The 21,975-nt window shown below is 40.9% G+C and overlaps 3 protein-coding genes, 2 long non-coding RNA genes and 1 pseudogene across 7 annotated transcripts in view; 3 read left to right on the forward strand and 3 right to left on the reverse strand.

Annotated features, from left to right (window-relative positions):
- The window catches only part of LOC309648353, a 351,118-nt gene that overhangs the window by 315,298 nt on the left and 13,845 nt on the right, over positions 1–21,975 (forward strand). The window lies entirely within an intron of this gene.
- The window catches only part of LOC309648210 (zinc finger protein 677-like), a 205,574-nt gene that overhangs the window by 85,955 nt on the left and 97,644 nt on the right, over positions 1–21,975 (reverse strand). The gene's annotated exons all lie outside the window — the stretch shown is intronic.
- LOC309648115 (zinc finger protein 525-like) overlaps positions 1–21,975 on the reverse strand; it is a 219,054-nt gene that overhangs the window by 34,755 nt on the left and 162,324 nt on the right. The window lies entirely within an intron of this gene.
- Positions 1,034–4,060, forward strand: LOC309648262 (protein FRG2-like). Its single transcript, XM_082436740.1, has 4 exons — positions 1,034–2,117; positions 2,454–2,534; positions 2,759–2,836; positions 3,128–4,060. Exons 1-4 carry the CDS (start codon positions 1,901–1,903, stop codon positions 3,595–3,597), a joined length of 846 nt encoding a protein of 281 aa, XP_082292866.1. The 5' UTR covers positions 1,034–1,900; the 3' UTR covers positions 3,598–4,060.
- On the forward strand, positions 7,277–21,957 carry LOC309648330. Of its 2 annotated transcripts, none has more exons than XR_014256587.1 (4): positions 7,277–7,395; positions 12,645–12,709; positions 20,169–20,322; positions 21,694–21,957. It is a non-coding gene; the product is annotated as an uncharacterized lncRNA (long non-coding RNA). The 2 variants fall into 2 exon arrangements; XR_014256588.1 differs by having other exon boundaries at positions 20,169–20,295.
- Positions 14,165–15,251, reverse strand: LOC309648287 (synaptobrevin homolog YKT6 pseudogene; annotated as a pseudogene). The gene has a single exon. The product of its transcript is annotated as a synaptobrevin homolog YKT6 pseudogene (transcript).

Consider the following 21,975-nt stretch of genomic DNA (forward strand, 5'->3'; position numbering starts at 1 on the left):
GACTCACAGGCTTAGAAAACAAACTTATGGTTACCAAAGGGAAAATGTTGGGGGGGGGTGGTATAAATCAGGAGCTTGGAATGAACATACACACACTACTATATATAGATAGATAACCAACAAGGACCCACTGTATAGCACAGGGAACTCTACTCAATATTCTGTGATAACCTATATGAGAAAAGAATATGAAAAAGAATGAATATATATATATAAAATAAAAATTAAAAAAAATAAATATCATTATGAACTCAAGAATTAAAAAAAAAAAAAGATGCCTTATCAGTTCACTGGGCATTTTTGTTCCCTTAGCCCTCGAACACAATGCAATCACATGAGATCGAAACATGGGGGTCCACGGGAATTGATCTGGCCGGTCTCTCACCCACAAGACCTTAAGAGATATTTATTTCCTGTTTACTTTTCTTCTGCATTTTGATTTGATCACATATGTATGTATCTGATACAATCAACTATAATTTGATATTTCTCATTCCCAAAATTTTAAGAAATTCTAGCATATATGTACATACTTTGAACACCATATATTATTTTCTGCAAATGCAAAATATTTATACACATGTCCTTATACTGTCTAATATTTTATCAGGACTTTTCTCCCAATTGTTTTGGAAAAATCTCCTTTTTACACATGTACCTATAGTTCATTGTGTTTCACCACTGTTTGTAATTTTTGTGTGTCAATGCACTGGACTTCTTGGTTATAATCCCTGATCCTATTGGTGAGCATTTATGTTTTTCCTTCCACTATCAATGCTCCCATGAATACACTTGGGCAATATCCTTGTTGTTATAAACAGAAAGTGAGAAGCTGAATTGCTGAGTCATCATTTTCACGCAGCTTCAGGTTTAGTTTGCATAATCATGTTATCTCCTGAAGTGGTTAAGCCCCAAAATCTCACTAACTCCAGAGGAGACTCTCCAGTTCCCCACATCATAGGCACACGGGGTAACATCTGAATTTTTATTAGTAGTATGTATGTGAAAACTTGGTGGTGTTTTTATTTGCATTGACTTTATTATTAGCAATGCTGTATGTAATGTAACATAGTTTTCATCATATGAGTTTACTAACCTGTGAATTGTTTTGTCAATTGTTTTCCAATTTATTGTGAATAGTTTCCTTTTGTTTTTAATTGGTAGAAATTAAACTTTATATATCTGGATACAATTTCTTTCTGAGTGATGGGAATTATAAGTATGTGCTTCCATTTTGTAACTGCTTTTAATGATATTTTCAGACAAAATGTACCAGTTCTAATGTTATGAGAAGTAATTTTAATGTAGGAACTTTGTTTAAATCCTGGCTAAAAAAAACCCAAAACCAATAAAATGTGTTTGAGTAATTTAGATTTAGAAGAATGTGAATATGAACTGGGTATTAAATGATATTTAAAATTTTTTGAAATAATTTTGTGTTATAAAGCCTGGGAGTCTTTTATTGTTTTTTATATCCTTAAATGATTACCTCCTAGAACTGATTTGATGGTTTCCAACTTATTTATTAGACAAATACATAATTCTACGATTTGCATTCAAGTCTATCATCTCCATGTCCCACCTAACCCCCACCCAAAGGAGAAGTTTGAGATGGATGATCCAAGACTGAAAAAACATTTAACATTTTGAAGTGGTCTTAAGGGTAAGCAGAGATTCACTTTCTCTTCCTGTGTCGGGTTCCCCGGTACAACCACAACCAACAAGGTTCCTAATCTCACACCATCTCAGGCTGGGATAAGTGATAGGATTGTAGAATCCAATCAGCCAATAGGAACAAGCCACGCCCCATGAGGGTCTAATAAAAGGCAGGCGCATCCCACCTGTGGACACTTCTGACTCTGAACCGCTCTGAGAGAGGACCTCTCGTTTGGGCTTCAAGATGGAATCGGGCACTGAAGACCTACACCCGCACAGCCCCTCCATGGAACACCCCACTGACCAGCCTCCCATCCAGCAGGACTCCATCGAAGAAAGGGGCTCTGATGCGGAGGAGAAACTCTCCGAAGAAGAAGACAAAATATTCTCTTCCCAGTTGCAACAGAACTCCATGGAAGAAAGGGGCTCAGACGTGGAGGAGAAACTCTCCGAAGAAAAAGGCAAGACATTCTCTTCCCAGTGAAGAGACAGCCACGACCAAAGGCCAGATAGGGTCCTGGTCTGTTTGTCTGAAGCTGGAAGGAGGGATGGAATCAGGGATACCGAATTTGTGTTTTGTTGGGCTTTTATTTGGAGATCGGTGATGGGAGACGTCCCCCAGCCCTATGGGGGCTTTAAGTATTCTGGCAATGATTCCCTGGAAACATATTGCTCCAGTTCACGTGTCTGAACGCCCTCGGTAGAGAGAACTGCCCACAAATACAGGCTAGGGGTGGACTAAGGGCTTCTGTGTCCCTCGAGGGAGGACAGTCATCTCAATCCCTCTTTTCCTCCAGGGTCAGAGCCCGAGACAGAGGAGGAGGAGAATTCGAAGGAAAGCGAGACACAAGACAGAAACAGCTGCACTGCTCTGTCAGGTAAGATTTCATTTTTCTGGGGAGGAGGGACAGGGCATATGGAGTAAGTCAGTCTCCCCGGGCAGGGAAGTGGGTGAGCTTTGGCAGCCAGGCCTTGCACATCCTGGACTGTAGGATGGGACACGAGCTTTGGTTGGGATCCTGGCTCCTTGTGTGTCCGGGATAGGTTAGGTTTCCAGCGTGCCGGGTGCAAGCAGTCACTGAAACTCTCACTTGATCCACAGATTCAGAACGCGGCTCCAGTCCGGAGATCTCCTGGAAGAGGAAGCTCAATTCCAGGGTCGGCACTTGCGAGACAACAGGTAGGATCTTGCTTTTGGGTCCCGAGGTGTACAGAGAGGAAAGCAGGGAACCTATCCAGTGCGTGGGCACAAAGGGCGGTGTTCAATGGCTGAAGCCGTTTGGAGACTCTGGGATCCAGGGAGCATTGAAGGGCCCAAGATGGGCATAGCATCACCTCATTCTAGAGCTGAGGGGGCGGGGCAGGAGCAGGAGAGAGGTGGAGTTTACGGAAGGAACACTGTGAGATCCTGGGAATGGGGGTCCGTGAGAATCGATGGGGCAGGTCTCTCACCTACATGCTTGCTCCGCAGGGGCCTCTCCAGATGAGCGCAGTGCGACTCCGGAAAAGAAGAAACAGAAGGCCCTTGACTCTGGCCACAGCAGGGAGAGTGAAGAAATCCGGGATGCCCGCCCCAGGAGATCCCAGAGGAGGCGCCCTGGGCACAGCAAGAGGCCCAGATCCAGGTCCCCAGGAGACCAGCCGCCCCCACTTCGGGAAAGCCTCTTGACCTCCCTGCGCTCTATGTCGGAGGCCATTTATCAGAACATAGTTAATGTGCACAACCAGAAGGGCTATTCCCCGCTGCCCTGGGAGCAGCTGACCCAGCTGCGGGGGCCTCTGTGCACCGCGGTGCTGACCACGTACGCCATGGCCAACCAGGCGGCCTATGTCTTCCCTGCTGAGGGCTGGCTCGTCCCAACCCCACTGCGGGCTCCCTGGAGTCCAGCCGGGGATGGAGGAGAAGGTCCGTGCTCCAAGGACAGCCTACCTCTTCCCTAGACAGGCTGTCAGTGGATCAGGCTTGATTTAAACTAAGAGTACCCAAGCCTATTCAGCAGAGACTGCAGTTCTGAAAAAGAGCAAAGCCCTGCAACTGCCCAGATTCTCCAAGGTGACCGGCAGGGCCAGTTTTTCACACAGGGTGTTCCTCCTAAACGCTAGAACCTGGGGTGGTCATAGGAAAGGAGCTTGAAAACTTGAGTCAAAATGGTGAAATCTGGGTTTCCTTGAGGACGAATATTACAAAGCTTTTAACATTCGTGTTAGACAATTGATGTGCCTTAGGACAATCAAGTTGCTGTATTAACCCCGCAGGCCTCTTGCCTCTCAGGAGCGCTAGCGCTGAGGTGCACATTCTACACTGGCATTATTTTAGAGTGAGGAAAGTCAAACATTATTTTATAATGAGAACAAATATCACGGTGTAATTCATATTCATTTGCCTACTTTAAAGTGGCAAAAAAAAAACTTTTTTTTTTTTTTTCAGGACTAAGTTTTAGTTTCTATAGGGTAGTTTTTAAACAAAATATAATCATGGTATTGGTTTAAGCTTTGCAGTATATACAACCATTACTCGAGTGTAATCTAACAAAAATAATATTGAATTTATAAGTCAGTAGAGTTCTTATTTCGATGGCCGATTTACTACACAATTTCAGAAATCATGTTCTGTTGATGCTTCCCAAACTAAATAATATTTATGTACAATTCTTCTGAAAATTAATAAGCAAATGAAAAAGGAGGAGTTGGAGAAGGAACAAAGTATGTATGATATAATCTATATAAAAGATATTATTTTCATTCCTTTTTACCACCAGTGAGGAACTAGGTACACAGAGAAGCTACGTAACTCCCCCAAAGTCACACAGGCAATGGAACTGAGATTTGAACCCTCATGATCTGATTCTAGAATCTATGTTCTTAACTACTATGATATGTCACACCTTTCTATAACTTTGGAAAATACTGCTATCCTAACACCTTACCTTTATAGTTCTGTGAAATCTTTTGAACACACGAATCTACTGATCCAGAGATGGAATATTTGTTTTAAATTACTTTTTTTTTTTGCTTATAGGGATGGAACTGCAATGTCCATTCACATGGAACTGCAAATACATTCACATGTATTTCATTCGGAAAAGGCTGTAGCTCTTCCCTCCTTCAACTCCAGCCCGTGGAGGACAGATATCCACAAACCTTTAATAACAATCTACCTTGAGAAATGTTTATATTTTTCAGTTTGATGAAATGAAGGTGATGCCACCACATGTTTTTGTTTGCTTTTTATTTACTTTAGATAAACTGGAAGTCAAGAGATACGAAATGTTTTTTGCCCATGTGTTTTATTCTTCATCTGTTTCACCTTATGTACCTACTTTTAAATTTTCTCCTACTTCATAGATTTCAGTTTGTTATATTTCCTAGAGGATATTAAATATAATATAGATATAGCCATTGGCTTTATATTAATATATTGTTATATTTAATTCTATATACTCTGATTTGCATTTTACACTGGGATCATGCAGTCTCAGCATATAAATGTATATAATTTTATGTAAGAAAAATAAAATTAAAGTTTTGAGAATCTGTTTTAGCCTTTGCCTTATTATTCCCATGTCACTCAGTGATGAAATAGTAATGTTTTCATGTATTGTATACCTGAATACAACCCCATATGGGATTAAAATCCCCTATGGAATTTCTTTTATTGTATGTGTGGGTAGGGAAGCAGTGTTCTTTTCACCTCTACTTCATCTCCACCTTGACTTTCCTACACCTACCAGCTCTTATTGTACATAAGCTTAGCAATTTATCATTCCAGTAAATGGGGCCAATTCAGTGATATTATATTACAAATCAGTTTGCACCCATGACATGGCTTCAAATTATACAAAATAAGTGATTACGTATGTACAAAAATTTGAATTGACAAGTTACACTTGGAAACTGAGGATGCAATTACAAAATGATAAAAGAAAATAAACTACTTAGGAATAAATGTAATAAAAATGTATGAAGGCCGCCACTGTCTCCCAGGCTGGTGGGTTCGACAACCTGCAGCGGGCTGCTGTCTGGGCGTGGCGCCGGGCGCCGGGGGCGACGGGAAATCCAGTTTTCCCTTGAATAAAGGACATCAAACTAGTTACTACATTGTTTTGTCATTTGACATCATTTTACTAAGAAAAAAAACAGATGAAGGAATACATAGAGCAGGTTCTGGTAGGGTTCCTGGCTCAGTAGCTTCTGTTCCCCAGCAGGAAACTCCCTCCAGCTTCTCTGTCCAGAGTTTTTAATCAGGGTTTTATTACCAGGCATGATTGGTTAAATCACCAGCCATGTGATTGAACCCAATCGCCAGCCTCCCTCCTCTCTCCAGAAGTTGGGCAGCTGCATGTTTCAATCCTCTGATCACCTGGTTGGTCTTTCTGATGTCCGGGCTCCCATTCCATAGCTTTGTAGGGAACCCCCATTCAGAGTTGCCTTATTAGTATAATAGCAAAGACACTCCTATCATTCAGGAAATTCCAAGGTGTTTTTTTTTTTTTTTCAATTGACGTATACTTGATTTACAATGTTGTGTTAGTTTCTGGCGTACAGCACAGTGATTCAGTTAGTGGAAATTCCAATGGTTTTTGAAGTTTTGCACCGGGAGCCTGGGACAAAGGAGATATGTTTATTCACAACTGATAAATCAGTGACATTAAAAATTCAGAAATATGCCAAAGTGCATAAGAAAAGTTAATAAGCAGCAGAACTACACTGAAGATAACATCATTAGTAGTTGATATTTGGGAAATGGAAATTTCTATCAAAATGGTCTTACTCTTCACATCCTATAGCATGATGTAAGTCAAAGGAAAGAAAAATCTATACAGTAAAATACAAAAATATGGTTGAATTCCTTCCTAAAGTTTGTTTCTCCAGCTCCTGACTATAACCAACTCCTTGCTCACAGTCTCCAACGGAGTACCTCAGACAATGACAGGTTTGGGGTTGAAATTTTTCCTCACTGATCTTTTTGATGCCTCCAAGTGAATGGGGGACAGAAGTTTAAAGTATGCTCTGGAGGGAAGTGAGTATAAAACTGCACATTCCGCACAGGCACAGTTTTGCCTTTCCTGTCACTCCAGTTTCCATCACCTGCTCTAAATAAAACTCAGGCTTTCGCTTAATTAAATAAAAAGCTGTAACTGCCTGGGGTCTCAGAAGTGCCGGGATCACGCCCACAACGCCAAGCCCCGCCCCCAAGGTCCCAGCGCTCGTGCCGCCCTTGGTGGATCCGCATCTTCAACCGCTCGCTGTTTTCACGTAAACCGTTCTCAACTCTCCGCTTCCAATACAAGTGGCCCGCGCATCTCTAATCCTGCACGTAGCCTGGCTCCAAAGGACACCAGACACGTTCAAAGGATTCAAAATAGAAACGCAGAGCCTGTACGCAAGGAAGAGGAACAGACCAGAATCTTCCAGGGGCCGGTGCGGGGAGGGGGTGGTCAGACCCAGCTCCCGCAGGGAGGTTACACCAGAGACACCGCCTCCCCCCGCCGGAGCGTCCGAGACGCGCCCCTCGACGGCCCCGCCCCCGGCCCAGGCCCAGGCCCAGGCCCAGGCCCCGGCCCCGGCCCCGGCCCCGCCCCGCCCGGTGCGCACGCGCAGTTCCCTGCAGACCCGGAAGCGAATCCCGCGGCGCGGCGCGGCGCGGGCACTTAGGAGAGTTAAGTCTAGGTTTTTATGGAAACTGCTATGCGGTCTTCGGGCACCGCTCCACCACACCCGGGTTTCCGGGGTCTCCTGGTAAGTTAAAACCCCTGAACGCGCTCGTCGCTCTTGTTCTGAGTCTGCTCTTTCGCCTGTCTCGGCGTCGGCAGAAGACTCGATTCGGGTCCCAGGAGTCTGGGTCCGGTTCCGGTTAAATCGCTCTGAGGCAGGTACCGGCCCCAACTTTCTGCCTTCGGTCCATGTAGACACTGACTTCCTGCAGCGATGTCTTCCTACTCTGACTCCCTTTCTCAAACCTTTGTGTGACTCCCGCCTCCCCTCCCCACCCCTATTCCCACCCCACCCCACCCTGCGTCGGGTAAAGTCCTTACTCAGGAGGTGGATTTGCGCTCTTCACCTCCCTCCAGGGAGACCAGTGAGGGATAGAGAGACGGAAATATATGCAGCTAGTGAGGCATCAGAAATACTGTGGAGACTGACCACGACCACCCCCCCACCCGCCTTCCCCCCCTCCACCCCGCTCCAAATCTTACTCCCTTGGTTTGAATTCTCTGCTGGGTTATTTCGGTTCATTTGGTAGGAGACCAACGTCCTGTGCCCCACCAAAACTAAGTTCTTAGGTTTGGGGGTTTTTTTTTCTTTTTTTTTACAGTGATGAGAAAAATGAGAAGGGACTCCTGTCATGTTGGTTTCTAGTGTATGAGATACTGTCTGCTGTGTTCTGTATTTTTTTATTTTATGACTAACTGTATGGAAAGTTGTCAGGAAAGCCTTTGTCAGAGGATGGATTTAAAACAAAGAAAGAAAGAAAAAAGAAATATTGTGGAGAAAGAACAACAGGTGTTGATACAGAGGTTGCAACAGAGTGAGGCCAAACAGTCTGGGGGAGGAGGAATCGAGAGAGAGGGAAAGAAAATGACGCATAGAAAAGAGAGGAGGAAACATAGAAATGGTCAAAGGAGAAGAGAGAAGCAGAAGGACACAGACATACACAGAGAAAAAAGCACATAGTGGTGGAGAAAATGGGGTCCCCAAACCTAGGTGAGTATTGAGTAGATTGGACGTGGGATATTAAGTCCTGAAGTACTAACATGTGGCTCTATAATCTAATTTATGTAAAATTTATTGACTTGTTTTAATTATGCAGAAGACAGTTGCCAAGCTAGGTGTTTGAGGCATCTGCATTTTCTAATCATTGCATCAGATGATAATTCCATTTGCAAGCCCTATTCATCCAGAAGGCAGAGACTTAGTCAATTCTAGGTCCTCCTCTTACCTTTCAAGAAATGGGGAAGAATTTCTTTCACCACTTGGTGCTTTTTTAAAATGGCTATTTTTGTTTGTTAAAGATTTTTTTTTATGTGTACCATTTTTAAAGTCTTTATTGAATTTATTACAGTATTGCTTCTGTTTTATGTTTTGGCTTTTTGACCGCGAGGCATGTGGGATGAGATCGAACCTGCATTGCAAGGCAAAGTCTTAACCACTGGACCACCAGGGAAGTCCCTATAATGGCTATCATTAACAGTACTGTTGCCCTCTCCCTTTGTGGCTTATGCCATCCTTTTCTAAATTTGATGTATCTTCACACTTGTTTTAACTTTAATCTCAGAACCCAGTGGCTCTTCTTTAAATTTCCAGATTATTTTCCCTCTAAATTTTATTGTTCAGATTATGAGGGTTTTATGCCTTATATCCTAACTTGGAACTGTTCTTTGATGTCTGATAGATAACTTTACAGCATTTCACTATGCATGTGGTTAAGGATGTCGATAATCTTTTAACACTCAAATCCTAGTTTAACCAGTTAGTTTAATATTTAACAGCTTTTTTCTTCCCTTAAGAAAAAATGCTAAATTAGTGAGCTCTGAGCTGAACTCTGCAGCTAAGTAGATGTTCCCCTCTAGTCCTCTTTTGTCCTTTCTGTGCAGATGTTGAAGGATGGGCTGGATTGATGTGGAACTTTGTTCCAACAGAGGCCATGTGTTCATGATGGAGAGATTGCTTAGCGCTCATCTCCACAGGCGACCCTCTTTCATGTTCTCCTTCAGTAATAACTATTTATAATTTGGAATTTTTGATTCTGTTTTTTTCTGGAGTAGAGGAATTAAATGTCTGTGTTTGATTAAACCCCTGAAAGAGAAGCTTCTCTCACTAAGGAATATGAAAGGTAATCTGGAATTGGGACAAACTCTTTCTACTTAAACCTATACAAGCCACCACTTATACTCAGTTCTGCTCACTCAACTCAGGCTTCTTCAAAGTAACTTGGTTAAATTACTTCCCCTGTGAGTCTCATGCACCACCTAGAACATGGAGAAATTAAAGTAGACCAGGTTTTCTGGGTCTGAGCAAGTGAGATCCCTGAAAGGATTTTCAAAATTGGTCTTGTGTTTGCATTTGGCAGTTTTCTGGAATGAGTGCCCAGTTATAATTAGAATTTGAAACGTGCCCCAGTCCTCCAACAAGTATGAAAAACACTTAAGAAAGGGGCAGGGGCATAGGCCCAGAGACAGAGGCATACCTTTCTCTCAGCTTCTCTTTCTCTATCTCTGTATCATGGGGTAGATCTTTTTTTTAAGACTTACCATGAACATTTCATAGTGTATGCAAATGTCAAATCACTATGTAGTATACCCAAAATTAACGTAATATTGTATGTCAACTGTATTTCAACAAAATAGGGAAGAAAAGCTGATATGACTTTACAATATGTTGCTATAAATGCAACATTCGACATCAATAACATAAACGCAGATGGTTGGTCCTCCATCTCTTCAGTAGAATATTCTGTTTTGGACTTTGGGCCAAATTTTAGGAAGAACCTTTGACAACGTAGGATGCCTATATGAGAAAGCAGAACTGAGCCAAAGGACTTGTGACAACTTTTTGAATAATTGCTTAATTACAATCTTCACATAAACATTGGAGCACTGTAACTGAGTGCAAAAAAACACAGTATTTATTGGTTTATGATGTTTGTCATAAAAAATACACAGTATGTTTTACCGAAGGCAGAGGTTATGAAGAAGAGATGAGACCATGTGTTTGTGGAAACTTGTAGTGTTGGATGTGTTGCTGTGTGTGGCCACGCTAATCAGTATCAACGAGAGTATGAGTGGGCAGGTAATGCGGTCAAATGGAGAACAGTTTCTACTCTGATTACGTTGAGGGGGTAAGAAGGCTACTTGTTGAAGATAGAAAATACCCCATCAATATGGACTCCCCTCGCTCCTTAGGTACTATAGCCTCATAGTTAATGCCCTGGTTCCAGGACCAGCTGGCATAGAACCCACTTTGTAAACAGTGCTCGAGGTTGCACCCGGGGACGTGTTGGGAGCCACATCCTTGTACCTTCTGGTATACAGACAAATTTCAGCACTAGTAATCCAATAGGAAAGTAATAAAATGATATTCATAATAAAATGATATTACTATGCAAGTAATATTGCTGTGAACACAATGACATCTACCAACTGGTGTATGCTTACTTCTGCTTCTGCAGTTATACCTCTGCTCATTCAGTGTCAACAACCTACTTCCAATAAGACATTGAAACACAGATATTTCTTTCCTAATAATTATGTTTTCATCAAGTGTTTCATCAAGTGTCATCATGATTAAGGATATCATCTCGGGAGTTCCCTGGTGGTCCAGTGGCTAAGACTCCGCACTGCCAATGCAGGGGGCCTGGGTTCAATCCCTGGTCAGGGAACTAGATCCCCTGTGCTGCAACTAAAGCTTCCACATGCCTCAACTAAAAAGATCCCACATGCCACAACTAAGACCCGACACAGCCAAATAAATAAATAAATACAATTTTTAAGAAAGGATATTGTCTTACCACTCAAACGCCTTGTTTCAAATGGCCTATAAGTAGACCCCACTGAATGATGAGCTGGCTAAGTCTGTTACTATAAGGTTGGCTTTCAAATTATGTTCAGAAGAGATCTCAGGAGATGGTTGCCAGCATGTGGAACCGAATGGAAGCTACGAGAGTGGAAAACATGTTCCCTTTTACACAGAGTTTACATTCTTTTAGGGAAAATAGATATGTGAATATTTGAAAACATACCTTGTTAAATTAAATAATAGAGGCATGCATAAATTGCAGAGGTGAATAATTCTTTCTGGGTGGGATTAAATGGGACCGTTAGGGGAAGAGAAAGAATCAGGAGAGGCAACTCTTACAGCCATTTTATCTTAGTTTATTTTTATTATTCAAGTTGGATTTAAATAGTTTATATTAATTCAACAGCTAATTAAGGAGAAGCAGCATTCCAAAATAAAGTAAGTGTGTTGTCAGGGTGAAGAAGAGAATATTAGCATCCTGTAATGTTGCTTGGATGCAGAGCATGACGCAGAGAGTGAAAGAAATGCAGGCAAAGCAGGGGTCCTGTCACCAGGGGACTCACGACATAGTCTCTCCTAAGGAGCTTGATTTGATCCTGTTGACACGACGAGGTCATTGAGAGGCTAAAACAAGGTACTAATAAGTCAGTGTTGCATTTTGAATAGTGAACTCTCATAAGTGTATGGATTATGGATTGAAGGAGGAAGAAATCACAGGCAAGGGAAACACTTGGCAGATCTTTGAAATTATCTGAGTGACACGTGAGGATGGGCGTGGGGGAGAAAGCATCATACGAAAGGAAAGGATGAATTTGAAACCTATTGAGGAGGTAGAGTCTGTGTCATTTGATGATTTATTAGACGTAGGTAAGAGGAAAGGATGGAGTAACTGAAGATGATACTTTGTTCCCTGGAAGAATAGATACTGTGCCACTAATTAAGTTGAAGAAACAAGTATAATTACAGGTTTTAGGGTAAATCTTAAGTTTAATTGTGTCATCTCTTGGCATTAAACCCTCTTAGGGTTTCCCGTCGCCTTCAGGACAGAAATCTGAAGTCTTCAGTGTAGCTTCCGCGGGGAGCTCTGGAGCTGGGGTGGCCCCTCGGAGGTGCTGCCACTTGTCGGATGGGACAAGCGTCCTATCCTGCATCAGCCAGTCACTGGATGCTGGCTTCCTCGGGAGGAGCCAGGGGCCGGGAGGAGGCACTTGCCTCTGGTGAGGGCCAAGTGGGCCAAGGACGGCGCAGTTGCAGCGCAGCGGGCGTTCCAGCAGCAGCAGGGAGGGCTTCCTGAGGAAGCGGGTGACAGGCTCACTGACTGGTCTCCTTCTAGGAGGTTATTTTGTCTGCATCCCTCCTGTTGCTGTGGTCCTTCTCTCCCCCATATTAAGGTTCTCCCTGTGTGTATACTTGTGGCAGGGGAGGGAGGTATGTTGCTTCTAAGCATTTAAGAACGTATTTTTGTCACACAGAATAATCCTACCTGAGAAAGAAGCTCAGAGGAAGAGGAAAGAAAGAAGGAATGGCCCTTTCCCAGGTGAAAGTCATATTCTTTGTGGACTGTTCTCTCCTTCCTAAAATGACACGTTTTGGACGCACTGAACTTCTTGGTCTCTGAAGGTTCCTGTCTAAAATATTTACTCACACACAGGGCCTTCCCTCAGTCTCCTCTCACCTCCCTGCAGATGATTCCATCTCACTGTGACCCAGTGACAGGGAACTTGGGAAGAACCCCCTTTTAGGTGGTCATCCTGTGAAAGGTTTTATACTGAGGCGTGGATTGGAGATGGGGAGTAGGCTCTGTGGTGTCAGTGAGGTAGGGCAGTGAGGATGGTTTAGTGCACCCTTCTGGATGCCCTTTCAGCTCCATATAAACCAGGATGAAAGAGACTACATATGTAAGTGATGTACTGCTGTGCACAAATACCTGAGGAGGTCTGGGAAGGAAGACTGATACGGGGAAACATGCTTTGTCAGACTTTATAAATGCCTTTGAAGTTAAGTGAATCAGTGTGTTTCTGACTCCAAAATATCAGTACTTTAGAATAAAATGGGAAGTTCCAAAATAGAAATAAGGTGTAGAGAGGGTGTTTTAGTACATAATTCGTTTTAAAAAGTGGAATCAAATTAATTATCTAACGGGAAAGGCTCTATAAATTATCCACACCGCATTCATCTCCCAAAGACCCAGGTGTTCCTGTAGGGACTCTCATGCAGCAGGTGTTTTAGACTAAAATGATTATAATTTAGCCAAGACATAGGAGCAGAACTTTCTACCATCAGAGAGCCTGGAGCCACATTCTGACTCTACTAACTGTTGTTCAGGGTTATATTTTTTAAATTAGACATCTCATGAGTGTATATTTGTGGTTCAGCACCACGTAGTGATGCGGTTTAGAGACCGAGAAGTAAAACATCCGCTTCTCTGTCATGACAGTCTTCCACCATCACTTACTGTCTCCATTAGGTACAACTGTTAGCTCTTAGCCCAAATCTTATAAAAATGCATTTTATATTCCAAAGTGATTTTAGAAAACTTTTTTTGGTAAATGTTTTGTTATGGTATTTTATTCTGCAAATTTAAAAAAAAATTTTTATTGGAGTTGCTTTACAATGTTATGTTAGTTTCAGGTGTATGCAAAGTGAATCATTGTACATATACACATGTCCACTCTTCTTTTTTTTAGATTCTTTTCCCATACAAGCCATTACAGAGTATTGAGTAGAGTTCCCTGTGCTATACAGCAGGTTCTTATTAGCTGTCTATTTTATATATAGTAGCGTGTATATGTTAATCCCAATCTCCCAATTTATCCCTCCCCCCCATTCTGCAAATTTAAATATTTACATGTCATATGTGTTGGAGTTATTTTCATGTTAGTAAACATAGAGATGACTTTCTCTTTTATTTCCTCATTGGACTGTTCTCTTAATGAAAACACAAGGGTTTTCACACTTTCTACTGTTAAAAAAAAAATGCCATAGTGGCTGCTTTTGTGCAGGCCAACTTCAGTACAGATGTCTAAGGATTTCTCCAGATTGGGCAGCTTAACCATGATTACTGCATTAATGATGGTGTTTCCGAGGAAGAACAGACATTGCAAGTACTAAGTAAAGATTTTTTTTTTTTTTTTTACGGGAGTCACTGAGCTTTATGGTTTCATTCGGCCCCAAAATACACTTTTAGGGGGCCTCAAATTACTAGACATGTGAATCTGAACGTTCCCCGCCCCCAGGTCCCTTCCACCCTTCGGTTCCTCCCATGAGCTCCAAAGCCGAAGTTGAGTCTGTCCCACTCGGGTCGTTCCACAGCGGCTCTGCTCCCTGGGGGCTGCAGTTGTGATGTGAATGACGGTGACGTTCCAGCGCAGGGGCCTCTGCCGGCTGCTGTCACATGATCACACAGCATGAGTTTTGCTTCCGGGCCGTTTTATAAAAGGCTTTAAACTGTATTCCCAGTGCTTCAGACTTGGACACCAGGTCATCTAGCTTCCCGCCTCGCTCTAACAGAGACTCGGTGGTGTTCTGCAGGATGATTTTGGTCTCATCTAGTTCAGCCTGCACTTTAGTCATGGGGTGAGCTTCTCGGGGGTTCTGGTATCTACTGAGGTGACCATCCAGGCCTGCGTACTGGCTGGTACCAGGGGATCCAACTGGCCAGTCTATCCTGTCGACCTGCTTGGAGAATTCGTCTAGTACCTTCTCCAGCAAGGTAAACGCCACCCAGGATGAGTATTCACTGTCAGCAATGACCACTCCCGCCAGACTGTCGTTTGTCACGTAGACATGGCACAGATATTCTTGTTCTTTGGTAGAAGCTTTGCTGCCTTTCAAGGAGCACTCCACAATCAGTTGACTTGTGGAGGCCATGAATTCCTGAACGCTGGATCTCTGGAAGAAGCTGAAGGAGGACACATCGTACGCGGCTTTGAGCAGCACCGCTTTGGCATAGCCTTTGTACAGGACGCTGAGGCTGTACAGCTTCATGGCACCGTGCCCTCAGGCTGGCTACCCGCCTGGCCACGGGACCAGCTCACAGGCAGCAGCGCGGCGCCGCCCCTCAAGACCACCGACGGCTCCTAAATAAAGATTTTAAATCAACTGTCTTAAACATACTCCGAGAGCTACAGGAAACCATGAACAAAGAACTAAAGCAAAGTAGGAGAACAGTGTTTCAACAAATAGAAAATATCAATAAAGAAACAGAAATTATAGAAAAGAGAAGAAAAAGGAATTCTGGAGCCCAAAACTACCATAGCTGAAATTTAAAATTTATTACAGGGTTTTGACAGCAGATTGACAATCAGAATAAGGAGTCAGTGAACTTAAACATACATTACTTGGAACTATCCACTCTGAGCAGAAGAAAGGTAGAAAAAAGAAGAACAATGAACAGAGACTAAGAAACCTTTGGGGCACTCTCAAGAATACTAGTATAGGGGACTTCCCTGGCGGTCCAGTGGTTAAGACTCCACACTTCCAATACAAGGGACACAGGTTCGATCCCTGGTCAGGGAACTAGATCCCTGAATGCCATGTGGCACAGCCAAAAAATAAAAAAATAAAAGAAGATGCACATGGTGATTCTTAGTTAAACAATGTGGGCACAAAATGAGAACTCGATAAACATTTGTTAAAAAAAAAATAGAATACTAATATACATATAATAGGGGTCGTAGAAGGAAAGGAGAATGGGCAGAAAGAATATTTGAGGAAATAAGAGCTGAAAACCTCATAAATTTATTTAAAAACTACAAATGTAGGAAACTCAACAAATTTCAAGTGGATAAACACATAGAGAGCCTGGGCAACACACATAACCAACTCTTAAAAGACAAAAAGAGAATGGGGAAAGTAGCAAACAGAAACAACTTCTCGTGTACAGGTATCCTCAATAAGATTAACAGCCTATTACTCATCAGAAACTGGAGGCCAGGAAGGAGTCTGACAATATATTTAAAGTTTGAAAGGTTAAAAAAAAAAAACTACCAGGAATTCATTATCAGGGAAAGTATGCCTTAAAACTGATAGTGAAATTTAGAGATGCCTACATAAACAAAAACTGAAGGAGTTCATGCTGACTCACTTATCCTACATGAAATATTAAATGTAGTTCTTTAGACTGAAATAAAGGGATAACAGCAGTACCTCAAAGCCAGGGGAACAAATAAAGAACAGTGGTAATGTAACTACATAGGCATACCTAAAAGCCAGTATTATTGTATTTTCGATTTTTAACTCACTTTTTCCTATGCAACTTAAGAGACATGTGTAAAACAATAATTGTAAATCTGTTACTGAGTGCAAAATGTGTAAAGAAGTAATTTTTGACAATAACAATATAAAGAGGGACAGTATAGGAGCAATTGTTATATGCTGTTAAAGCTAAGTGAGTATCAACTGGAACTCAGATATTAGTTTAATATAAACTAATAAACTGTAATTTCCAGGGTAACCACTAAGAAAATAATTTTAAAATATACAGAAAAGTAAATATGAAGGGAATCCAAATGTTATGCACACAGAGACACAAGGAAGCAAGGGAGGAATTACAAAACAAAATATTGGACATATAGAAAACAAATAGCTAAATGGCAGAAGCAATTCTTCCCTTGTTTAGAGTTACTTTAAATGTAAATAGATTAAATTCTACATTAAAAGGCAACAATTGCAGGAATTTTTAAAAAATGATTCCACTGTATCTTTCTACAAAATGCTCACTTTAAGATACTCAAATAGGCTGAAAGTGAAAGGATAGAGAAAGATATTCCATGGAAATAGTAACCAATCCTAGCTATGCTAATATCAGACTAAATAGACTTTAAGTCATAAAATTGTTACTAGAGATTTTTAAGGACATTATATATCAATAAAAGGATCGATCCATCAATATGATGAAACAACCATAAATAATATGCACATAACAACTAAACCCCAAATATTTTGAAGCAAAAATTGAAGAGAGATGGACAGTTCAACTATAATAGTTGGAGACGTCAGTACTCCCCTTATAATAAGTAGAGCAACCAGACAGAAGACCAATAAGGAAATAAAGGACTGAGCAACTCTGTAAACCAACAAGATGTAACAGACATGTACAGAACACTCCATGTAACAAAAACAGAGTGCACTCAAAATTAATAATAGAAGGAATATCCTTGATCTGAAAAGGCATGTTTATTAAAATCCCACAGCTAACATCATACTCACCGGTGGAAGACTGAAAACTTTCTTATAATGTTAGGCAGAAGACAACGAGCCCCATTTTGCAACTATACTTCGATATTGTACTGGAAGTTGTAGCCATACAAATTAGAAAGAAAAGAAAGGGTATCAAAATTTGAAAAGAAGTCAAACTATATTTACAGGATACATGATGTCATATTTAGAAAGACCTAAAGAATCCTCAAACTACTAGCGAAATAAGCAAATTTACTGAAGTTACAGAATACAGTATCAATACTCAATATCAGTTGTATTTCTGTACCTAGCAATCAACAAATTCAAAGTAAAACAATTCCATTTACAACAGCATCAAAAAGAATAAGAATTTAACCAAGGAAATGGAAGATTTATATAATGAATACTATAAGTATTGCTGAAAGAAATGAAAAAAAACTTAAATAAATGTAAAGATATCCTCTGTTCATGGATTGGAAGACTTAGAGTTGTTAAGATGGCAGTACTCTCCAAAGTGTTATGAAGATTCAATGCAATCCCCATCAAATCCCAGCAGTCTCTATTGCACAGATGGAAAAGTTGATCCTAAAATTCATATTGGGGACTTCCCTGGTGGCGCAGTGGTTAAGAATCCACCTGCTAAAGCAGGGGTCACGGGTTCGAGCCCTGGTCCAGGAAGATCCCACATGCTGAGGAGCGACTAAGCCCATGCGCCACAACTACTGATCCTGCACTCTAGTCCGTGAGCCACAACTACTGAGCCCACGTGCCACAACTACTGAAGCCTACACACCTAGAACCTGTGCTATGCAACAGGAGAAGCCCGCGCACTGCAACGAAGAGTAGCCCCCGCTGTCCACAACTAGAGAAAGCCCACGTGCAACAAGACCTAACACTGCCAAAAATAAATAAATCAAATAAATAAAATAAAATTCATATTAAATTTGAACAGACCCCAGATAACCAAAATAAATGTGAAAAAAAAAACAAACTTGGAGGACTTACTGTTCCCAACATCAAACCTTACTACAAACCTAGAGTAATCAAGACTGGGGTTCTAGCATGAGGATAGAAATACAGATCAAAGCAATAGAATGAGAGTCCACAAATAAACCCATACATCTGTGGTCAATTCTTTTTTTTTTTTCACAAGGGTGCCAAGAATATACAATGGAAAAAGAATAGTCTCTTAAGTGGTGCTGGGACAACTGGATATCCATGTGAAAGAGAATGAAATTGAACCTCTGCCTTTCTCCATGTAAATAAATCAATTCAAAATGAATCAAAAACTAAATGTAAGAGCTAAAACTATAAAACCCTTAGATGAATGCATAGGGGTAAAAATTCATGACCTTGGGCTTGGCAGTGGATTTTTTTGATATGACACCAAAAGCAAAAAACAGAAAGACAAAATATATAAATTTGTCTTCAACAGAATTAATAATGGTTGTGCACTGAATGACACTGTCATGTAAGTGAAAACATAATCTACCAAATGGGAGGAAATATTTGCAAATCACATATCTGGTAAGGGTCTACTCTATAGAGTATATGAACTCCTACACATCAGCAACAAAAATACAAAGAACCCAATTGTAAGATGGTCAAAAGACTTCTAGTAGACATTTCTCTGATCCTAAAATTCAAGAATAGAAGATATAGAAACAGCCAAGAAGCACATGAAAAGACGTTCAACGAAATTAGTCATTAGGAAAATGCAAAATTAAAACCACCATGAGACATCATTTGGGACTTCCCTGGTGGTCCAGTGGTTAAGAATCCGCCTTCCAGTGCAGCGGACACGGGTTCCATCCCTGGTCGGTGAACTAAGATCCCACATGCCTCTGGGCAACTAAGACTGCACGCCGCAACTACTGAGCTCGCACACGACAGCTAGAGAGAAGCCTACGTGCTGCAACAAAAGATCCTGCATGCCGCAACTAAGACCTGACGCAGCCAAAAATAATAAATAAATTTTTTAAAAAGAGATATCATTTCACACCCACTAGGATGAGTATAATAAAATGCAAAATAGCAAGTGTTGGTAAAAATGTGGAGAAATGAGAATCCTGACACATTGCTGGTAAAATGATGTACTGCTGTGGAAAACGGTGTGGCAGATCTTAAAAAGTTTAAACCACGTGATTCTAATTCCTCTCTAGGTATATACCAAAAAAAATTGAAAACAGGTAGTCACACACATATTTGTACATGAAAGTTCCAGCAGCACTATTAACACTAGGCAAGAAGTGGTAACAAGCTAAATGGCCATCAAGGGATGAGTGAATAAGTAAAATGTAGTGTAGTCATAGAATTAAATATTATTCAGCCCTAAAAAAGGAATGTAGTACTGATACTACATCATGGATGAACCAAAAACACCATTCTAAGTGAAAGAAGCCACACAGAAAAGCTCATTTCATACCATTCCATTTATATGAAAATATCACAAATAGGTAAATGTGTAATGACAGTAGGCATTAGTGGTGTACAGGGATGGGGGCAAAGGAGAATGGGAAGTGATTGCTTAATGGGTAAATTTCCTTTAGCAATGATAAAAATGTTTTTGAACTAGACAGGTGGTGTTTGTGCAACATTGTGAATGTACTAAATGCCTCTGAGTGATACCTTAAAATAGTGAACCTTATGTTACATGAATTTCACCTCAGTTGAAAAAAAATCGAAAAATGTAACTTGCTCAAAATTATCTTATGGATCAGTGAGAACATTTGCTCTAGCCAGAGCTGCTTCTGTAATTTTGTGTCAAACTCAGAACTCTCTCCTTGTCCACTTGGTGAAATGTGCTGTCCTTTCAGGGACTGTTGACATTCAAGGATGTGGCCATCATGTTCTCTCAGGAGGAGTGGGAATGCCTGGACCCTGCCCAGAGGGCCTTGTACAGGGACGTGATGCTGGAGACCTGCAGGAACCTGCTCTCCCTGGGTGAGGATAATTTCCCTCTGAAAGTCGGTAACTACTGTATATCTTTGCATTTTCCCTTCTGAGTCTTTTATGAGCCCCTAGCATGCTTGTGAGAGTTTCAAATCTCTGTTCTTGAGAGAGTGATTGAAGCTGTTTGGATTCAGAGTGAAAAGCCTTCATAATGTGGCTTATGACTCTATAACTTCTCATTTCTTCAGAAGTTCTGCATTCGTGCTTGATTAGTGTTGGTTGCAGAACATCAGCAGTCAGAAAGCCTTATGGCAAATTTTTAAAAATATCTCATTCTGTGGTTTCACTCTTGTGCTTTTGATTCTGTAGTTCTTGGAAGAGAGCTAGATATCTGCATACTTAAAATAATCTAAGCATTCAGGAGGCAGTCAGTTGACTAATTTTCATAATACATTTCTAGACCCAACTATAATTTTCTTTCTTCTTAGCTGAACAAAGAGCTGGGCATGTGTTCTGGAACAGCATAGCATGTCATACTCCATTTTACTTTATGAATTGAAATCTCTCTTAAGCTGAATATTACCTCCATTTTAGAACAAGGGAAAGAGCCCTGGACTTTGGAGGGTAAAGTGAAAATAGGGAAAAATCCAGGCAAGTGGGAATATATCAAGATGTGAGCTCAGGTGGGCACAAAGTAAACTGCTCCATTAAATATTGTTTAGGAAATTCTCCTCAAATGGGAAGGATCTGTGGAAGAATACAAGTTTGTTTCTTGTGGGTGCTCAAAGGAAATCCCTCCCACACACTCAAACTTGTCACTCTGTTATTCAAATATATAGAAGTTTAAGCTCCCACTCTACCGCGAGGCTCCAGCTCATTCAGAGCTGAGGCAAAGCTTTGTCATGACCTACAATACCCTATTTTCTGACACCATTGACCGTTTTGGTGCCTTGGTTTGAGAGGGACTGAGATGGCTCTCTCTGGAGTCCTCTTTCCCCTTGATCTCTTCTGGTTTTCATTTAATACATATCGGGGCTAAGTCCTCTGTAGTCCTGACCGCAGGACCTATTTAGTTTCCTTTCATATTTTATATCCTTGGAAGAACTCAGGAGATAGACAAAGTTCAGTGATTCTCAACATATATTTCACTTTTCCTTTTATATGTTCCTTCTAGAATGTAAATTCTTTCTTTGGTTTTTATGGAAAAATCCTTTAGAATGCCAGAGACTATTATTTTGTATAATTGTGGTTACTTACTAACTTACCTGCTAGATTTATCATGGGTTACTAAAACATTTTATTAATTATTACTGTGATATACAGACTTTTTTTTTTTCAGACTTTTTAAAATATCTTTTTTTCTTATATATTTCTACATGTTATTGAACACATTTTTTGTATAATTATGTAATTCAATATAAAATATTTATTTTCCAACTGATTGAATAGGAAGCCTTTCTGCTGGATTTGCAATCAAGGAGTTATCACCAAGAGAGGACATTAATAAAGGAGAATTATACCATCTAGTGATACTGGACAGAAATGAAAACCATGGCATCAAGGATTTTGAGCTCAAGGAAGTCTGTGCAGATGTGCAGGAGTGTGAGAGTGAGTGGGGATGTGATGCAAGAAATGACAAAGAAGTACTTTTGACCCATAACAAAAATCTCAGTCATGGAGAAGATCACAATAATAAATCCTTAATTAATTTTCCTCAGAGTGTTTCTGTAA

The sequence above is a fragment of the Balaenoptera physalus genome (genome assembly GCF_965194825.1).
Source record: "Balaenoptera physalus genome assembly, chromosome: 19".
NCBI lineage: Eukaryota > Metazoa > Chordata > Mammalia > Artiodactyla > Balaenopteridae > Balaenoptera > Balaenoptera physalus.